We start from the raw sequence: 21,060 nt of genomic DNA, 5'->3' as shown, positions 1-21,060 counted from the left end.
TCAGACTTAGCAGAGAACTGAGCATGGCATAATCAGAATTATGAAGGCATGTTTGCGAGCTCGATGCACTCAACACAAGGCATTGCATGACAAGCTAAGCATAGTACCAGGAAGAAGACATGTTCAAGAAGCTAACCATGGCAAGAACAATCTCATAGCATGCATGGATCAACTACAACAACCTTGGCAAAATTGATTAACACGTAAACAATCTGCCAGGAACATTTTATAGCAAAAGTAGAGCAAGATTGGGTCATGCTAGGGCACTCCATAAATGCAAACAGGGATATGGATGGATAGAGCATAACCATATGTCAAAATCATCCTTACTGAACATACTCAAAAGAAGCATGGATTTCTCTATAGCAACATGAACACATGGCATAAAAATAACAGCAGAGCAAAGACTTAGTGAAATTCTAAGTCCCTGTAATCAACAATATCACGAGAGCTACTTTGCATGCTTGTGCTAGTCACCACATTGATCACAAAAATACATGGCATACACCCCTGTAAAGATGGCATGGCATAGCCCAAAACACATGTAGGGCTCATAGCCATATGCAGCACACAATAATCATGGAAAAAATGACAAATGCTCATAAACTGATAAGAATCAGGAACTAACATTTTATAGCACTCTTGCAACAGTCATTTGGGCATCAAGATGGACTCAAACAAGCATGGCACAATGGAACAAAATGAAGAGCACATCCAGATAAACATTTTGATATATGGCACGCACAAAACGGAGCTACTATGACAGAGTTATGACATGATGAATAGAGCTAGAAAAAGTTAGGGACTTAGGGGAAAACGGGTCAACCTAGGGTTTCAGATACAGATCTGGCGCGTGAACCGAGGATGGTCGGGGCCTTCGCCGAAGTTGAGGGACGCGGTTGGCCGGCGTCGTGGGAGCTCGCCGGAGTTGGGGCTGGAGTGGGAAGGCGACGATGCGGTGGAGGCGGCGAGGCGGCGGGTGCACTCCGGCGATGGAGCGGCCGAGCGGGGCGGCGGAGGTCGCCGGGCAGCCGGGCAGCGAGCTCGCTGGCGTGGAGGAGCGGCGCGGGGAGTCGGGGTGGCGGGGCGAGGCGCGCGGGCTGCGGGGGCGGCCGCGGGCCACGGCGCGGCGCGGGTGGCACTGCCACGTGGCGTCGTCTCACTGGTGCGGTGTGGCGGCGGGTTTCGTCCGGCGGCGCGTGGACATGTCTGCCGGGCGAGAGGGAGGAGAAGACTAGGGTTTCGCCCGAAAATTTCGGAGGGGTGCACATATTTATATGTAGCGGGAGCTAGGAGAGTCCAAATGAGGTGCGGTTTTCAGCCAAGCGATCGTGATCGAACGGCTGAGAGGATGGACGGGGTTTGGATGGGTTATTGGGCCACTTTGAAGGGGTGTTGAGCTGCAACACACACGAGGCCTTTACGGTTCCCCGGTTAACCGTTGGAGTATCAAACGGACTCCAAATGGCACGAAACTTGACAGGCGGTCTATCGGTGGTGTACCAAGGCCACTTGGCAAATCTTGGTCCATTCCGAGAAAGTTTAACACCCGCACACGAAAAGAGGCAAAAGGGGGGCACCGGAGGACATAGGAGTGTCGGATTGCAAAACGGACAACGGGGAAGATGCTCGGATGCATGAGACGAACACATATGCAAATGTGATGCACATGATGACATGATATGAAATGCATGACACGCAAACAAATGACAAGGCAACAACAACGAATAACTGGAAGACACCTGGCGCAACGGTCTCGGGGCGTTACACCTCCTCCATGGGATTCCTGCAAAAGCAACACACGAAGAGAAGACTCGGGGATGCAAAGTTTGTTAGCTCTCAGAAGATATCCATATTTGATGTAATAGCGTTCCCAAGATGTATGCTTCAAACACTTGGCATAGGGAGTAGAAAAAGTTGGGTCATGCGCATACAAGTCTTTTATGTGCTCAAAGCCAATGACATCCAATTCAAGTTTAGTAACAAGCATGCATATGCGGGAAAGGGCATCCGCCACAATATTTTCCTTACCTTTAATGTACTTGATGACATAAGGAAAAGACTCTATGAACTCACTCCACTTAGCATGACGCTTGTTCAACTTGGTTTGACCCTTAAGGTATTTAAGCGTTTCATGATCGGTATGAATGATAAATTCATGAGGGCGAAGATAGTGTTCCCATTCGTGCAAAACTCGCACTAAAGCATATAGATGTTTGTCATAGACGGGGTAATTGAGTTGCGCCCCGGAAAGTTTCTCACTAAAGTAAGCTATGGGGTGCTTCTCTTGCGTTAGCACACCTCCTATGCCATTACCACTGGCATCACAATGAATCTCAAAGGGCTTGTCAAAGTTGGGTAAAGCAAGCACAGGAGCATGAGTAAGCAAATTCTTAAGCTCATTGAAAGCGGTATCTTGGGATGGTCCCCAAACAAAAGGTGCATTTTTCTTGCTCAAAGCATGCAAAGGTGAAGAAATGGTGCTAAAGTCCTTCGCAAATCTACGGTAGAAGTCTTGGTAGACGATGTTGGAGTCATTGAAGCTTGGGTGTTGGAGAAGCCATATGTCTTGGATGAGAACTTGGCATAGTTGAAATCATCTTGTACTTGACGTTCCGCCTTGGTAGCTTGATGCACTAGCTCGATGATGTTCGAGTATGGTTGGAAGTCGGCGATCTTCTTGATAGGATGGTTGAGTCCATTCAAGAAATGTTCCATAGTTTGCTCATCATCTTCCGTGACTTTGGTTCTTATCATGGCAATCTCCATTTCCTTGTAGTACTCTTCAACGCTCTTGGTTCCTTGCTTGAGTAGTTGGAGTTTCTTGAATAGGCCGCGGTTGCAGTAGGTAGGCACAAAGCGTGCTCTCATGACATCCTTCATTTGCACCCAAGTAGTGATGGGTGGTTCACCTCTTGCCTCACGACGCTCGATGACTTGTTCCCACCAAATGAGGACATAGTCTTGGAACTCAAGGGATGCCATCGTGATCTTCTTCTCTTCGTCATAGTTGTGCAAGCGGAAGATTTTGTCGACCTTCAATGCCCATGAAAGGTACTCTTTGGGATCGTTGCTTCCATTGAACTTGGGCATGGTGAACTTTAGCTTGTCGTAGCGTTGCTCTTCATTGTGTTGGGGTCGGGGATGATGCCGCCCATGTTGTTGATGATTGTCAAATTCGTTGTGCTCTTGGCGAGGAGGGTTGTCGACCTCATGTTGCCCTTGTTGTGGAGGATTTCCATTGTCTTCATGCTCTTGGAGAACTTCATGTTCTTGGCAAGCTTGTGGAGGTACTTGTCGAGCTTGACGTTGCATGCGAGCTTGATATCTTCGTTCGTGAACTTCTTCGCGAAGTGCTTCTTCATGTTCACGAGCTTGTCGGCCTCGGTTGGCTATGGCTCGACTTGAATCTCGGAGGGCACGATGCGCCTCAAGTGCTTGAGCTTCATGCAGTTGTTGTTCTTGGCATTGTGCCTCGACATCTTGTGCATCTTGGTGTAAACGCGCTTGCTCTTCCTCTTCATGTTGGTGTTGTCATTGCCGTTCTCGTGCTAGCGCAAAATCCTCTTGGGTTTGACGTTGCCGGTGCTCTTGAGAGTCGTTGTCGCAGAGAGGATTGAGGTTGGTTTGACGATCGTTGCGCGCGGCACGTCGAAGAGTGTTTGATGTCGGTGTACTTGAGCAGGAGAGGGTTAAGTCGGAGTGACGACTTGAGCGGCTCCGTCTTGATGAGGACGAAGTGGAAAAATAGCGGTTGAGCAACAAAGCACGAATCTCATCCATTCTTGCGTCGTTCTCTTGCTTGTGATCGTCGAGCTTGTGGTCGAAGTAGTCCCTTGTACGTTGCTCGGAGAGTCGCAAGTCGGCGGCAAGGTTGTCGATGCGTTCACTCATTGCTTGTTGCTCTTGATGCAAAGCACGTTGTGCACCAAAGAGGTGGCTCTTGGTGACGTAGGAGTTCATGTCGTCATCGTGCTCAATGAAGAGTGGGTTGGTAGATGTACTTGGCCTATCCATCATTCCAAGAGATAAACGTGAGTGGTATAAAGAGAAGAACGTATACCAAATGTACCTTGACCGAAGTTGAAGGTGGATCAATGATCACTCCAATGTGGACAAGGAAATAACACAATTGGTACCAATTCTTGTCGGTTTCTCACACCTACACAAGTAAAAGCTTATGGTGGAGCTTGGTTAGGATGGTGGCACAAAATTTGATGCAATTGTAAGTGAGCTTCAATAATGTTAGAAAAGATTCGCAAGTTTGCAATGCAACAAGTAGACCAAGCAATATACGGTACACGGAAACACACATGCAAAAAGATAAGTGGGGTCGTGCAACCAAGGATGAGGCAAAATGTGGAATCCAAAAAAATGCTCTTGTTGCACAACACTAGAGAGACGCTAGCACAATTGCACAATAGGCGGATACGAAGACTTGTGCACGACCTACTAAGCAAAAATGCAACGACTTTTATCCCAAGTATGCTCTATGTATGGTGTTTCGATGATATGATCCAAGATGATCTAGTATGACAATCTTAATGTTGTATGATGCTATGGTTCTTGCTTAAAAGCTCTTTGCTTATCTTTCCCTTTTGCTTAAAAGCTTGTTTGGCTCCTTGTTGTTTGAGCTCTTTTCTCATGCAATGCTTCACGAACCAAGATAGCAATTGTGTATGCGATGACAACCTTGTGACACAAGAGATGATACCAAGATATGCACCGATGATGTACGTATGCTACGGGAAGTATGATCACTAATGTGCACAAGTCACGTTGACGGCAATACTCAAAGGCTAGTCTCGATGGGTAAACGAGGCAAAGGAGTAAGGCTATGATGGCCATCAATGTAAAGGAAAGAATGATGTATCACGATACCAAGACGAAGTTACCATTTCTTGGTTCCTTGTCCGTAAGCAAGAACAGATGACGGTGATCCAATGAGTAGCACGAATACCAATATGATGTTGTCGAGATGGTCGTTATTGATGACGCGTCCGTGGCGAAGATGAGCAGCGGTGATGTTGATGTCGAACCGTACCTAAATAGCCGAAACATAATAGGACACGGAACCGCAACTCAAATTCTCAAAGCAAAACATGACAAGGTTGTCGGAGTTGGTAGTGGTAAGCGATGGTGGTGTATGTGGTATATGGCGGTGCTATGCGGAAGTGGTGGTGGTATGTGGAAGTGTATGTGGGCACCGGGACAAAATTGGGCAAAATGTGGATGGAAAACGGGTGGTGGAGAGGAAGTGATGCTGCCAGGGGCCGGATATCCAGGCTTGATGGAAGGATGTCCGGGGTGCCGGATGTCCGGGCTGTCGGGGCAGATGTCCGGGCTCTGGATCCGTGGACGAACGTGATGAACACCGCGTGGAAAGGTCAAATCCGGGCAAAATTCGCAGAGATTTGTGGATGGAAATTGGGGGAAAGTGGATGGAAAGCTAGATCTACATGCAACACACGAAATCCGCGGATCAAATCCAACAAAACTTCATCACACCAACAAATCACAAAAAAAAATTGGGGCTATTCTTGTGGGGAATTTTAGAATTAGGGACAAAATCAACAAACGTAGGCTAGAAACACAACGGGGAGGCTCCGAAATCGTGATCAACGTGGCTCTAGATACCAAGATGGTGTAGGGTAGGAACCCTAGGGGCCGATCTTTCACGAAAGGAGCGGATCCCGCGAAGAACACAAGGAACACGAGGGGGAAACCAAAGGAAATCACGAGGGGAAACACGGGAGAATCACTAAAACCAACAAGAAATAGTCACACATATGCTAGATCCTTGTTGGAAATATGCCCTAGAGGCAATAATAAAAGCATTATTATTATATTTCTTTGTTCATGATAATTGTCTTTATTCATGCTATAATTGTGTTATCCGGAAATCGTAATACATGTGTGAATAACAGACACCAACATGTCCCTAGTAAGCCTCTAGTTGACTAGCTCGTTGATCAATAGATAGTCATGGTTTCCTGGCTATGGACATTGGATGTCATTGATAACGGGATCACATCATTAGGATAATGATGTGATGGACAAGACCCAATCCTAAACATAGCACAAGATCGTATAGTTCGTTTGCTAGAGTTTTTGCAATGTCAAAGTATCTCTTCCTTCGACCATGAGATCGTATAACTCCTGGATACCGTAGGAGTGCTTTGGGTGTATCAAACGTCACAACGTAACTGGGTGACTATAAAGGTGCACTACAGGTATCTCCGAAAGTATCTATTGTTTTATATGGATCGAGACTGGGATTTGTCACTCCGTATGACGGAGAGATATCACTGGGCCCACTCAGTAATGCATCATCATAATGAGCTCAAAGTGACCAAGTGTTTGGTCACGGGATCATGCATTACGGTACGAGTAAAGTGACTTGCCGGTAACAAGATTGAACGAGGTATTGGGATACCGACGATCGAATCTCGGGCAAGTAACATATCGATTGACAAAGGGAATTGCATACGGGGTTGATTAAATCCTCGACATCGTGGTTCATCCGATGAGATCATCGTGGAGCATGTGGGAGCCAACATGGGTATCCAGATCCCGCTGTTGGTTATTGACCGGAGAGCGATCTCGGTCATGTCTACATGTCTCCCGAACCCGTAGGGTCTACACACTTAAGGTTCAGTTACGCTAGGGTTGTAGGGATATGTATATGCAGTAACCCGAATGTTGTTCGGAGTCCCGGATGAGATCCCGGACGTCACGAGGAGTTCCGGAATGGTCCGGAGGTAAAGATTTATATATGGGAAGTCCTGTTTCGGGCATCGGGACAAGTTTCGGGGTTATCGGTATTGTACCGGGACCACCGGAGGGGTCCCGGGGGCCCACCGGGTGGGGCCACCCATCCCCGGGGGCCACATGGGCTGTAGGGGGTGCGCCTTGGCCTGCTTGGGCCAAGGGCACCAGCCCCACATAGGCCCATGCGCCTAGGGTTCAAGGGGGCAAGAGTCCTAGGAGGGTAAGGCACCTCCTAGGTGCCTTGGGGGGGAGGGAAACCCCCCTTGGCCGCCGCACCCCCTAGGAGATTGGATCTCCTAGGGCCGGCCACCCCCCCTTGGCACCCCTATATATAGTGGGGGAGAGGAGGGACTTCATACCTTGAGTCCTTGGCCTTTGGTTGCCTCCTTCTCCCTCCCCAACACCTCCTCCACCTCCTTATTGCTTAGCGAAGCTCTGCCGGAGTACTGCAGCTCCATCAACACCACGCCGTCGTGCTGCTGCTGGTGCCATCTCCCTCAACCTCTCCTCCCTCCCTTGCTGGATCAAGAAGGAGGAGACGTGGCTGTTTCCGTACGTGTGTTGAACGCGGAGGTGCCGTCCGTTCGGTGCTAGGATCTCCGGTGATTCGAATCACGTCGTGTTCGACTACATCATCCCCGTTCTTTGAACGCTTCCGCTCGCGATCTACAAGGTATGTAGATGCATCTATTCACTCGTTGCTAGATGAACTCCTAGATGATCTTGGTGAAACGAGTAGGAAAAATTTTATTTTCTGCAACGTTACCCAACAGTGGCATCATGAGCTAGGTCTATGCGTAGTTCTTCTTGCACGAGTAGAACACAATTGGTTGTGGGCGTAGATTTGTCAACTTTCTTGCCGCTACTAGTCTTATCTTGCTTCAGCGGTATTGTGGGATGAAGCGGCCCGGACCAACCTTACACGTACGCTTACGTGAGACCGGTTCCACCGACTAACATGCACAAGTTGCATAAGGTGGCTGGCGGGTGTCTGTCTCTCCTACTTTAGTTGAAGCGGATTCGATGAAAAGGGTCCTTATGAAGGGTAAATAGAAGTTGACAAATCACGTTGTGGTTTCACGTAGGTAAGAAAACGTTCTTGCTAGAACCCTACTTCAGCCACGTAAAACTTGCAAACAACAATTAGAGGACGTCTAACTTGTTTTTGCAGCAAGTGCTTTGTGATATGATATGGCCAAAGTTGTGATGAATGATGAATGATCTATATGTCATGTATGAGATGTTCATGCTATTGTAATAGGAATCACGACTTGCATGTCGATGAGTATGACAACCGGCAGGAGCCATAGGAGTTGTCTTTATTTTTTGTATGACCTGCGTGTCATTAAAGAACGCCATGTAAACTACTTTACTTTATTACTAAACGCGTTAGTCATAGAAGTAGAAGTAGTCGTTGGCGTGACAACTTCATGAAGACACGATGATGGAGATCATGATGATGGAGATCATGGTGTCATGCCGGTGACAAGATGATCATGGAGCCCCGAAGATGAAGATCAAAGGAGCTATATGATATTGGCCATATCATGTCACTACTTATATAATTGCATGTGATGTTTATTATGTTTTATGCATCTTGTTTACTTAGAACGACGGTAGTAAATAAGATGATCCCTTACAAAATTTCAAGAAGTGTTCTCCCCTAACTGTGCACCGTTGCTACAGTTCGTCGTTTCGAAGCACCACGTGATGATCGGGTGTGATAGATTCTTACGTTCACATACAACGGGTGTAAGACAGTTTTACACAGCGAAAACACTTAGGGTTAACTTGACGAGCCTAGCATGTACAGACATGGCCTCGGAACACGGAGACCGAAAGGTCGAACACGAGTCGTATGGAAGATACGATCTACATGAGAATGTTCACCGACGATGACTAGTCCGTCTCACGTGATGATCGGACACGGCCTAGTCGACTCGGATCGTGTAACACTTAGATGACCAAAGGGATGTCAAATCTGAGTGGGAGTTCATTATAATTTGATTAGATGAACTTAATTATCATGAACTTAGTCTAAAATTTTACAATATGTCTTGTAGATCAAATGGCCAACGTAGTCCTCAACTTCAACGCGTTCCTAGAGAAAACCAAGCTGAAAGACGATGGCAGCAACTATACGGACTGGGTCCGGAACCTGAGGATCATCCTCATAGCTGCCAAGAAAGATTATGTCCTACAAGCACCGCTAGGTGATGCACCTGTTCTCCCTGCAGAACAAGACGTTATGAACGCTTGGCAGGCACGTTCTGATGACTACTCCCTCGTTCAGTGCGGCATGCTTTACAGCTTAGAGCCGGGGCTCCAAAAGCGTTTTGAGAGACATGGAGCATATGAGATGTTCGAAGAGCTGAAAATGGTTTTCCAAGCTCATGCCCGGGTCGAGAGATATGAAGTCTCTGACAAATTCTTCAGCTGTAAGATGGAGGAAAATAGTTCTGTCAGTGAGCACATACTCACTATGTCTGGGTTACATAACCGCTTGACTCAGCTGGGAGTTAATCTCCCGGATGATGCGGTCATTGACAGAATCCTCCAGTCGCTTCCACCGAGCTACAAGAGCTTTGTGATGAACTTCAATATGCAGGGGATGGAAAAGACCATTCCTGAAGTATTTGCTATGCTGAAATCAGCAGAGGTAGAAGTCAGAAAGGAACATCAAGTGTTGATGGTCAATAAAACCACTAAGTTCAAGAAGGGCAAGGGTAAAAAGAACTTCAAGAAGGACGGCAAGGTAGTTGCCGCGCCCAGCAAGCAAGCTGCCGGGAAGAAGCCAAAGAATGGACCCAAGCCCGAGACTGAGTGTTTTTATTGCAAGGAAAGTGGTCACTGGAAGCGGAACTGCCCCAAATACTTAGCGGACAAGAAGGCCGGCAAAACCAAAGGTATATTTGATATACATGTAATTGATGTGTACCTTACCAGTAATCGTAGTAACTCCTGGGTATTTGATACCGGTGCCGTTGCTCATATTTGTAACACACAACAGGAGCTGCGGAATAAACGGAGACTGGCGAAGGACGAGGTGACGATGCGCGTCGGGAATGGTTCCAAGGTCGATGTGATCGCCGTCGGCACGCTACCTCTACATTTACCTACGGGATTAGTTTTGAACCTCAATAATTGTTATTTTGTGCCAAGTTTGAGCATGAACATTGTATCAGGATCTCGTTTAATTCGAGATGGCTACTCATTTAAATCCGAGAATAATGGTTGTTCTATTTATATGAGAGATATGTTTTATGGTCATGCTCCGATGGTGAATGGTTTATTCTTTATGAATCTCGAGCGTAATGCTACACATATTCATAGTGTAAGTACCAAAAGATGTAAGATTGATAGTGATAGTCCCACATACTTGTGGCACTGCCGCCTCGGTCACATAGGTGTCAAACGCATGAAGAAGCTCCATGCTGATGGACTTTTAGAGTCTCTTGATTACGAATCATTTGACACGTGCGAACCATGCCTCATGGGTAAAATGACCAAGACTCCATTCTCAGGAACAATGGAGAGAGCAACCAACTTATTGGAAATCATACATACTGATGTGTGCGGTCCAATGAGTGTTGAGGCTCGCGGTGGCTATCGTTATGTTCTCACCCTCACTGATGACTTGAGTAGATATGGGTATGTCTACTTAATGAAACACAAGTCTGAGACCTTTGAAAAGTTCAAGGAATTTCAGAGTGAAGTTGAGAATCAACGTGACAGGAAAATCAAGTTTCTACGATCAGATCGTGGAGGAGAATACTTGAGTCACGAGTTTGGTACACACTTAAGAAAATGTGGAATAGTTTCACAACTCACGCCGCCTGGAACACCTCAGCGTAATGGTGTGTCCGAACGTCGTAATCGCACTCTATTAGATATGGTGCGATCTATGATGTCTCTTGCCGATTTACCACTATCTTTTTGGGGCTATGCTTTAGAGACTGCCGCATTCACTTTAAATAGGGCCCCGTCGAAATCCGTTGAGACGACACCGTATGAATTATGGTTTGGGAAGAAACCTAAGCTGTCATTTCTAAAAGTTTGGGGATGCGATGCTTATGTCAGGAAACTTCAACCTGAAAAGCTCGAACCCAAATCGGAAAAATGCGTCTTCATAGGATACCCTAAAGAAACTGTTGGGTATATCTTCTACCTCAGATCCGAAGGCAAGATCTTTGTTGCCAAGAATGGGTCCTTTCTGGAGAAAGAGTTTCTCTCGAAAGAAGTAAGTGGGAGGAAAGTAGAGCTTGATGAAGTATTACCTCTTGAACCGGAAAATGGCGCAACTCAAGAAAATGTTCCTGAGGTGCCTGCACCGACTAGAGAGGAAGTTAATGATAATGATCAAGATACTTCTGATCAAGCTCCTACTGAAATTCGAAGGTCCACGAGGACACGTTCCGCACCAGAGTGGTACGGCAACCCTGTCTTGGAAATCATGTTGTTAGACAACGGTGAACCTTCGAACTATGAAGAAGCGATGGCGGGTCCGGATTCCGACAAATGGCTAGAAGCCATGAAATCCGAGATAGGATCCATGTATGAAAACGAAGTATGGACTTTGACTGACTTGCCCGTAGAACGGCGAGCCATAGAAAATAAATGGATCTTTAAGAAGAAGACAGACGCGGATGGTAATGTGACCATCTATAAAGCTCGGCTTGTCGCTAAGGGTTATCGACAAGTTCAAGGGGTTGACTACGATGAGACTTTCTCACCGGTAGCGAAGCTGAAGTCCGTCCGAATCATGTTAGCAATTGCCGCATTTTATGATTATGAAATTTGGCAAATGGACGTCAAAACGGCATTCCTTAATGGTTTCCTTAAGGAAGAATTGTATATGATGCAGCCGGAAGGTTTTGTCGATCCTAAAAATGCTGACAAGGTGTGCAAGCTCCAACGCTCGATTTATGGGCTGGTGCAAGCATCTCGGAGTTGGAACATTCGTTTTGATGAGATGATCAAAGCGTTTGGGTTTACACAGACTTATGGAGAAGCCTGTGTTTACAAGAAAGTGAGTGGGAGCTCTATAGCATTTCTCATACTATATGTAGATGACATACTTTTGATGGGAAATGATATAGAACTTTTGGACAGCATTAAGGCCTACTTGAATAAGAGTTTTTCAATGAAGGACCTTGGAGAAGCTGCTTATATATTAGGCATCAAGATCTATAGGGATAGATCAAGACGCCTCATAGGTCTTTCACAAAGCACATATCTTGATAAGATTTTGAAGAAGTTCAAAATGGATCAGTCCAAGAAAGGGTTCTTGCCTGTTTTGCAAGGTGTGAAATTGAGCTCAGCTCAATGTCCGACCACGGCAGCAGAGATAGAAGAGATGAGTGTCATCCCCTATGCCTCAGCCATAGGTTCTATTATGTATGCCATGCTGTGTACCAGACCTGATGTAAACCTTGCCGTAAGTTTGGTAGGAAGGTACCAAAGTAATCCCGGCAAGGAACACTGGACAGCGGTCAAGAATATCCTGAAGTACCTGAAAAGGACTAAGGAAATGTTTCTCGTTTATGGAGGTGACGAAGAGCTCGTCGTAAAAGGTTACGTCGACGCTAGCTTCGACACAGATCTGGATGACTCTAAGTCACAAACCGGATACGTGTATATTTTGAATGGTGGGGCAGTAAGCTGGTGCAGTTGCAAGCAGAGCGTCGTGGCGGGATCTACATGTGAAGCGGAGTACATGGCAGCCTCGGAGGCAGCACATGAAGCAATATGGGTGAAGGAGTTCATCACCGACCTAGGAGTCATACCCAATGCGTCGGGGCCGATCAAGCTCTTCTGTGACAACACTGGAGCTATTGCACTTGCCAAGGAGCCCAGGTTTCACAAGAAGACAAGGCACATCAAGCGTCGCTTCAACTCCATCCGTGAAAATGTTCAAGATGGAGACATAGAGATTTGTAAAGTACATACGGACCTGAATGTAGCAGATCCGTTGACTAAACCTCTCCCAAGAGCAAAACATGATCAACACCAGAATTCCATGGGTGTTCGATTCATCACAATGTAACTAGATTATTGACTCTAGTGCAAGTGGGAGACTGTTGGAAATATGCCCTAGAGGCAATAATAAAAGCATTATTATTATATTTCTTTGTTCATGATAATTGTCTTTATTCATGCTATAATTGTGTTATCCGGAAATCGTAATACATGTGTGAATAACAGACACCAACATGTCCCTAGTAAGCCTCTAGTTGACTAGCTCGTTGATCAATAGATAGTCATGGTTTCCTGGCTATGGACATTGGATGTCATTGATAACGGGATCACATCATTAGGATAATGATGTGATGGACAAGACCCAATCCTAAACATAGCACAAGATCGTATAGTTCGTTTGCTAGAGTTTTTGCAATGTCAAAGTATCTCTTCCTTCGACCATGAGATCGTATAACTCCTGGATACCGTAGGAGTGCTTTGGGTGTATCAAACGTCACAACGTAACTGGGTGACTATAAAGGTGCACTACAGGTATCTCCGAAAGTATCTATTGTTTTATATGGATCGAGACTGGGATTTGTCACTCCGTATGACGGAGAGATATCACTGGGCCCACTCAGTAATGCATCATCATAATGAGCTCAAAGTGACCAAGTGTTTGGTCACGGGATCATGCATTACGGTACGAGTAAAGTGACTTGCCGGTAACAAGATTGAACGAGGTATTGGGATACCGACGATCGAATCTCGGGCAAGTAACATATCGATTGACAAAGGGAATTGCATACGGGGTTGATTAAATCCTCGACATCGTGGTTCATCCGATGAGATCATCGTGGAGCATGTGGGAGCCAACATGGGTATCCAGATCCCGCTGTTGGTTATTGACCGGAGAGCGATCTCGGTCATGTCTACATGTCTCCCGAACCCGTAGGGTCTACACACTTAAGGTTCAGTTACGCTAGGGTTGTAGGGATATGTATATGCAGTAACCCGAATGTTGTTCGGAGTCCCGGATGAGATCCCGGACGTCACGAGGAGTTCCGGAATGGTCCGGAGGTAAAGATTTATATATGGGAAGTCCTGTTTCGGGCATCGGGACAAGTTTCGGGGTTATCGGTATTGTACCGGGACCACCGGAGGGGTCCCGGGGGCCCACCGGGTGGGGCCACCCATCCCCGGGGGCCACATGGGCTGTAGGGGGTGCGCCTTGGCCTGCTTGGGCCAAGGGCACCAGCCCCACATAGGCCCATGCGCCTAGGGTTCAAGGGGGCAAGAGTCCTAGGAGGGTAAGGCACCTCCTAGGTGCCTTGGGGGGGAGGGAAACCCCCCTTGGCCGCCGCACCCCCTAGGAGATTGGATCTCCTAGGGCCGGCCACCCCCCCTTGGCACCCCTATATATAGTGGGGGAGAGGAGGGACTTCATACCTTGAGTCCTTGGCCTTTGGTTGCCTCCTTCTCCCTCCCCAACACCTCCTCCACCTCCTTATTGCTTAGCGAAGCTCTGCCGGAGTACTGCAGCTCCATCAACACCACGCCGTCGTGCTGCTGCTGGTGCCATCTCCCTCAACCTCTCCTCCCTCCCTTGCTGGATCAAGAAGGAGGAGACGTGGCTGTTTCCGTACGTGTGTTGAACGCGGAGGTGCCGTCCGTTCGGTGCTAGGATCTCCGATGATTCGAATCACGTCGTGTTCGACTACATCATCCCCGTTCTTTGAACGCTTCCGCTCGCGATCTACAAGGTATGTAGATGCATCTATTCACTCGTTGCTAGATGAACTCCTAGATGATCTTGGTGAAACGAGTAGGAAAATTTTTATTTTTCTGCAACGTTACCCAACAATCCTCGAGTACATAAGAGATCACACGATCCACGGTCAACCAGGGACGATACAAAGGTAACCGGTCTTCTCCGTGAGGAGGTCTTGAGGTTCTTCCCGTAAAGGGGTCTTGAATCCGCTTGGGGGATCTTCTCCAAGGAGGCGCGATCTCCGAGGAGAAGGTAACCAAGTGGATGAGCAAAGCTCTCACATGAAATATGAGCTAATCCTTTGCTAACTCTAAAACGTAGGTAGGAGAAGAGTATATATAGTCTAGGTGGGCGAAGGGGTACACGGGCCTCGGGCCCTTACACTGTGCGCAGACAGGGGAGGCCGGACGTCCGGGCGTCGAGCCGGATGTCCGGGCTTTCGCGGAAGGCCCGATGTCCGGGCTGGAGTGGCCGAATGTCCGAGATGGCGGGGGCTTCCTTCTGTTCTCTGTTGCAGCTTGTCCGGATATCCGGGCGAGAGGCCGGATTTCCGGGCCGGGGCCGGACGTCCGGGCTCAGGCCGGATGTCCGGGGCCTGGAGATGTCCAGCGGCTGGGAGGTTGCTGTAACGGATGCCTCCAGCGGCCGAATGTCTGGGCCCTGGAGATGCCTTCTTCTCCTTTCGGCGTTCCTCTTCATCCGTGGACTTGGCGGCTTGTCTGTCTTCACGTGCATCTTCGGGAGGGTCCTCTTGGTACCTGACCATGCACAACATCTCGGACTTAGGTAGTACCGTAGTAGCCATGTCTCGAGGGGATCATAAGCAATATCACTAAGGAAAGAAGTCACCTCGGTCTCGAGAGCTCTAGCTCTAGCTCGAGTCATGGGTCCTCTTGGCACTTCGTGAGACGATGGTGGGTCCTTCGGGATGACCGTAGGATGCTCCGCATCAATATCAAAAATCGTAGAAGCCTGACAACAACCCCTAGACCCTAGACACTCCCGTCGTCCAACCAAGGTCGGGTAGACAAGTGAGTTGTCCCCAAGATCGGCCCAAGAAGGAGAAGGGGGCAAGGAGGGAGGAGGGGTGGGGGACTTGTGAACGGCCGAAGGAATGAACTCACACCGCCGCTGCCACTTGAGGACTGGAAAACCCTATTCGCGAGACCCTAGGAGGGGGGGGGAATCTCTTCACGGCGCTAATAGGTGCGTAGGGTTTTTCTATTGAACACAACTATGAAAATTGAACGTATCTCTATTGCTAGCTAATAAATTCACTCTTCCTCCAAAAATAAAGTAAGTGGGATCTTTCTAATCTAATTTGAACTTGGATTCAAAAGAAAGCGGCTAGAATTTACTTCCTTTGATGCTTCCACTTTGGTTTACTGGTTGTACATAAAGCTCTGATCAAACTTCCCTACCCTTGCTCCATGTTGGACGGAACATATGTCCATGCGCAGTTTGATCCTGACTGACGACACCTACCCGAACCTGGGTAAACCTTGCCTCCTGTTACCATCGGGTCAAATCATCTAAGGTAAGATACCCTACCGAGGGATCTACCGGATCTAGCTCTGACATTATCAGCCCCACGGCCTCCTCCATTTGCACGCCCGCCACAACCTCCTCCCCCACCTTTCAGTTGGAGCAAGTATGAAGGGGGCCCATTCAAGTTTCGTTTGATCATGTTCACCACATCTGCATTCCTCATGCCATTGTCCCATTTTTTCACATGCATGACAAAAAGTTGGGAGCTTTTCGAACTTCACTTGATACTGCTCCATCACACCACCCTTTGTAAAACCAAACAAAACATGTCAATTTTTTTTTACTAACATCCAATTTAAATCTCATTCCGATGAATTGACCAAGAAAGCCAGTTGGTAAGGAACTTACACCTTCTGTACCTCACCTATCCTACTTGCGAAGTTCTCAAGGAAAGACTTACTTCTTAGCACCCGATCAAACAATCTATGTATCTCATGCCAAGTCTCAAGCTTGTCAAGTTTACTTTTTCAGGACTTGAGAAGCCATCGTACTCTTATGCATTTCTTTGTTCCAGTTCCCTAGACAATTTAATTAAATTACAAATAAGTTGGAATTAACCCTCCTCCACACTATTGCTTGAGCTGAGCTCCATGTTGCCCTCATACCAGCTAACATGGCGTTATGACTGAAACTTCCTATCAAGAGACAACCCAACGCGAGCCACTTCGACTTGATTTCATCCACGTCCAATTCCTCATCCCAAACCATATCATCAATCTCTTCATCCTACATGTTTAGCCGCTCTAGCAACCTGGTGGCCTCATTCATCCTTGATCCTGAGAACCAATCCCTTCATGTGATTCCGTCATTGTTAAAACTTGTAGAAGCCTGACAACAACCCCTAGACCCTAGACACTCCCATCGTCCAACCAAGGTCGGGTAGACAAGTGAGTTGTCCCCAAGATCGGCCCAAGAAGGAGGGAGAACTTGTGAACAGCAGAGAAGGAGGAGGGAGAACTTGTGAACGGCGGAGAGCCGGAAGAATGAATTCATGGCGCTGTCGCCTCTTGAAGACTGGAAAACCCTAGTTGCGAGACCCTGGGGGAGGGGGTCTCTTCACGCTGCTAATAGGCACGTAGGGTCTTTCTATCAAACACAATTATAAAAACTACCCACAAAAAACACAACTATGAAAACGGAATGTATCCCTGTTGTTGATAGGTACGTAGGGTTTTTCTATCGAACACAACTATGAAAACTACGCGGGAAAAAAAGGAACACAACTATTTTCACTCTTTATCCAAAAAAAAGTAAATGGGGTCTTTCTAATCTAATTTGAACTTGGATTCAAAAGAAAGCGGCTAGAATTCAAAAAAGAATTCACTTCCTTTGATGCTTCCACTTTGGTTTACTGGTTGTAGTACATAAAGCTCTGATCAACTTCTCCAGCACGGCATCAACCGGAGTCGAGGGCCGCAGCCTCGCCGGCAGGGATGCAGGGGGCAGGAAGGCTCCTTGTCGGCGCCGGAGGGTGACGGCGGCCGAATGGTGAGGGACAACCCGACAGTCGCCGCCCTCTCAGCGCTTCTTGCCCGCTCCGCTTCTCTGTCCGCCGCTGCGGCGCTCCACGCCCGCCTCCTCCGCTCCTCGCGCCTCTTCAGCCACCCCTTCCTCGCCAACTGCCTCGCCGCCGCTTACTCCCGCCTCGGCGCCACCCCTGCCGCCATCGCCCTGCTCACCCACGCGCCCGGCGGCGCAGCCAACCGCTTCTCCCACAACATCCTCCTCGCCGCGCTGCTCAAGTCCCGTGACCTCCCGGCGGCGCGGAGGCTGTTCGACGGAATGCCCCACAGGGACACCGTGGCCTACAACTCCATGATCTCCGGCTACGCTCGAAGCGGGCGCGCCGACGAGGCGCTCCGGCTTGTGCGCAGGATGAGGGAGCTAGGCGTCAGGCCTAGCGCCTTCACCTTCTCCATTGTCTCGTCCGCGGTCTGCTCTGCTCCCCACGGGATGCAGGTTCATGCAGCTGCTGTCCGTCACGGCTCTGCCCAACACAATGCCGTCGTCGGCAACACGCTTGTCGACATGTATCGGCGTGTCGGCCTCTTGGAATATGCCATGCGCGTCTTTTGGAATATGAACGAACTGGACATGGTTTCGATGAATTCTGTCATGTCAGTGTACAAGGATGATGGCCAGAGCAGTGCGGTGTTTGAGTGTTTCCGGTTGACTAGAAGCCATGGGTTTTCGGTTGACGAATGCAGTGTGTCAACGGTGCTTACCGCGTGCACAGATATCGAGGATTTGGCTAAGGGTGACCAGCTCTTGGCCCTCTGCGTCAAAACAGGACTCCTGTCAAATTCTATCATCTGTAGTGCTGTGATCGGCCTATTGTCCATGTCTGACAGACTACCTGATGCTGTCAGGCTTTTCGAGGGACTAACAAAATGGGACTCAGAAACATGTAACGCAATGATATCGTGCTATGCCAGGACTGGTTTGATGGAGCAAGCTCTGGGCCTCTTTGTGATTGCTCTGCGAAATGCTGTTCTTCCAACTGAGTTCACTTTTGCGAGTGTGCTGAGATGGAGTTCGTGTTTTGGTCTGATGGAGCAGGGCACCCAAATCCATGCGCTGGTATGTAAATGTGGGTTTGAGGATGATATGATTGTTGCCACTGCTCTCATTGACATGTATTGTAAGTTAGGTTCCTTGAAGCATGCCAGGAAACTCTTCGATAGTGTTTGTGTCAAGGATTTGGTGTTATGGAATACAATGATCATCGGTCTATCGCAGAATGGGAGAGGTAGGGAAGCTCTTGGAGTGTTTTGGTGGATGCTGGACTGTGGTGTCAAGCCAGATAGAATTACTCTTTTCGGAGCTTTATCTGCTTGTAGCTTGGGAGGTCTGGTTAATGAAGCAATGGATATAATTTCCCTGTTTAAAGCCAAGTACCATGTCGTCCCTGGTCTGGAGCACTATGCATGTGTGGCTGACATGTTAAGCCGTGCAGGATTGTTTAGAGAGGCAGAAGATCTAGTCCAGCACAAGTTGCAGAAATGCAATACTGCTGCCCTCCTCAATATTCTTGAGGCTTGCATGATTCAAGGGGATTTCGCCATGGCAGAGTCAATCGCAGAGAATATGTTGAAACTGAAGCCTCGGTCATCACTGCCATACACTGTTCTGGCTCGAACATATGGTGCAAGATGTAAGTGGGAAAGCATGGCCAGAATGTGGAGGTCAATGGAAGCTTTAGGTGCAAAGAAGGCTGGGGAATGTAGCTGGCTCTGCATCAAGAATGAAATCCATGTGTTTACATCTGAAGAAATATTGCATCAAGGAAGCGAAGCTACGTATGCAGTTTTAGATCTATTGTTCTGGGACATGATGGATGAGATCTCCATGATGGATTGCATTCATGCTCCTGGTTGTGTTGATATAATTCATACACAAGATCCCAAGGAGAGTAAGGGATTTGATTGCCTTCAGCAGTTCCTGGATTGCACTCTGTGAGCTGGCAACTAACGTAATTATTCAGCTAGGACCGTCTCAGAATGGTCATGTGGTTACCATGACCTGACAGTAAGGCAGCTTAAGCTGCGGATTGTTAAGCAGGCAAGCACTATGAGCATCAAGAAAAAGCCATTATCCCAAGAGGGTGCAGAAATCTGATCATCCAGTGTGTAGGCAAAGAACAGCAATCAGGTTTTACTTCGTGTTTATATATGGTGATGCGTATAGTATCTTGTCTTACAGATTGATTAATTTACTTGACGTCATGTTGTCTTACTGACTGATTAATTTACTTGACATCTTTTTGCTACAGATCTTGTACGCAGGTTGGTGGTGATCTCTTGTTAGAATTGTATAGGATTTTGCCGTCGGGCGGTTACTCTATGTATATAATAGAACTTGCATGCCCTTGTCAATGCCACCATGGTCCACGGGCCAGAAGCGCATGTGGACAGTGTCCAGTTACGAGCAGGGCAGGCAACTGCCCCGAAGCACCTATGGGGTCATCTACAACTGATGCTAGTGATAAGCATTTGGAGAGCTACCTGACATGGGGTTTGACAGTATCATAATCAAAGAAAGGACATACCAAGTTTCCAAAGGTGCTGTCACTTCTTGCAACGTATCTTGGCAGGTCGATTCAGAAAAATAAAAAAGTACTAGGTTCTAATGTCAGGTATACAGTTCTATGCAGAACGTATTTTCAAGTATGCTGAGTGTAGGCCATCTTGCCTTGTGTTGGCACTAGTGTACATGGAGATATAGCTAGCAACCAGATGTGCACATGACGCCCTTTAGTGTTCACCGCTTGCTAATTACAGGTGTGGTGGTTGCTGCCAGATTCACTGATGATGCGTAAGTACCCACTGGCACAGCAACTGCAATTGTTTTATCGTATATCACAAACATGCACAGGTTTTCCAGTAATACATGTGTTGCAGGTTTTCCAACAGTGCATTCTAACATGCATAGGGTGGGAGGAATCAGTGCATTGGATATGAATCAGCCTGAGTTGGATTTGCTGTTTAATCTGGACTTCAGGCTGAAAGTGAACCTGGAGACATTTGGGAGCTGCTGCTTGCAGCTGGAGAAACATGCAGCGGTTTCACTAGAGATTGCCGGTTCAGGTTCATTGTTCAATGGATGAAAAGATTCAAGCTATAGTGGTAGTGCCAGTGAGTTTTGCTAGAGCAAGCTATGTAGGGCCTACAGTTTTGCTGATTACTGATTATTCTTGTATATCTGAATGTTTGTGCATTCAGATTACATAAATTATTCTTGTAAAGCAGTCCATTCATCTGTTTAAATTTGCACCACCGAGTTGGGAAACAGTATTCTGTCCTATGACAGTACCAGGGTTTAACTTATATGTTGCCAAGTATCCTGTGGGCAGATGAATCTGGCTTTTCAAAGATCTGTTGATGGCTTGTGTTCTTTACATGTGCATCATCTGATTCTATTGAGTCGCATAACAGGATCTGTGATGATTGGCAAGTGAACCAAGAACTAACAAATTGGCTACTGGATTGCTGCAACCAGTAGTAGCATGGATA

At 47.5% G+C, this 21,060-nt stretch overlaps 1 protein-coding gene across 1 annotated transcript; it reads left to right on the top strand.

Moving 5' to 3' along the window:
• Positions 1–17,403: 17,403 nt before the first annotated feature.
• On the top strand, positions 17,404–21,038 carry LOC123054873 (pentatricopeptide repeat-containing protein At1g43980, mitochondrial). The gene is made up of 4 exons (XM_044478748.1): positions 17,404–19,699; positions 19,821–20,109; positions 20,192–20,362; positions 20,449–21,038. The coding sequence occupies exon 1, from the start codon at positions 17,534–17,536 to the stop codon at positions 19,505–19,507; it is 1,974 nt and encodes a 657-aa protein (XP_044334683.1). The 5' UTR covers positions 17,404–17,533; the 3' UTR covers positions 19,508–19,699; positions 19,821–20,109; positions 20,192–20,362; positions 20,449–21,038.
• Positions 21,039–21,060: the final 22 nt, after the last annotated feature.

The sequence above is a fragment of the Triticum aestivum genome, chromosome 1A (genome assembly GCF_018294505.1).
Source record: "Triticum aestivum cultivar Chinese Spring chromosome 1A, IWGSC CS RefSeq v2.1, whole genome shotgun sequence".
Taxonomy (NCBI): Eukaryota; Viridiplantae; Streptophyta; class Magnoliopsida; order Poales; family Poaceae; genus Triticum; species Triticum aestivum.
Note: the sequence above shows the minus strand (reverse complement) of the source record. Positions and strands in the feature narration are given on the sequence as shown.

Bases quoted from the DNA above. Each gene is read 5' to 3' on its own strand.
- LOC123054873 (XM_044478748.1), top strand. From the start codon at position 17,534: ATGGTGAGGGACAACCCGACAGTCGCCGCCCTCTCAGCGCTTCTTGCC.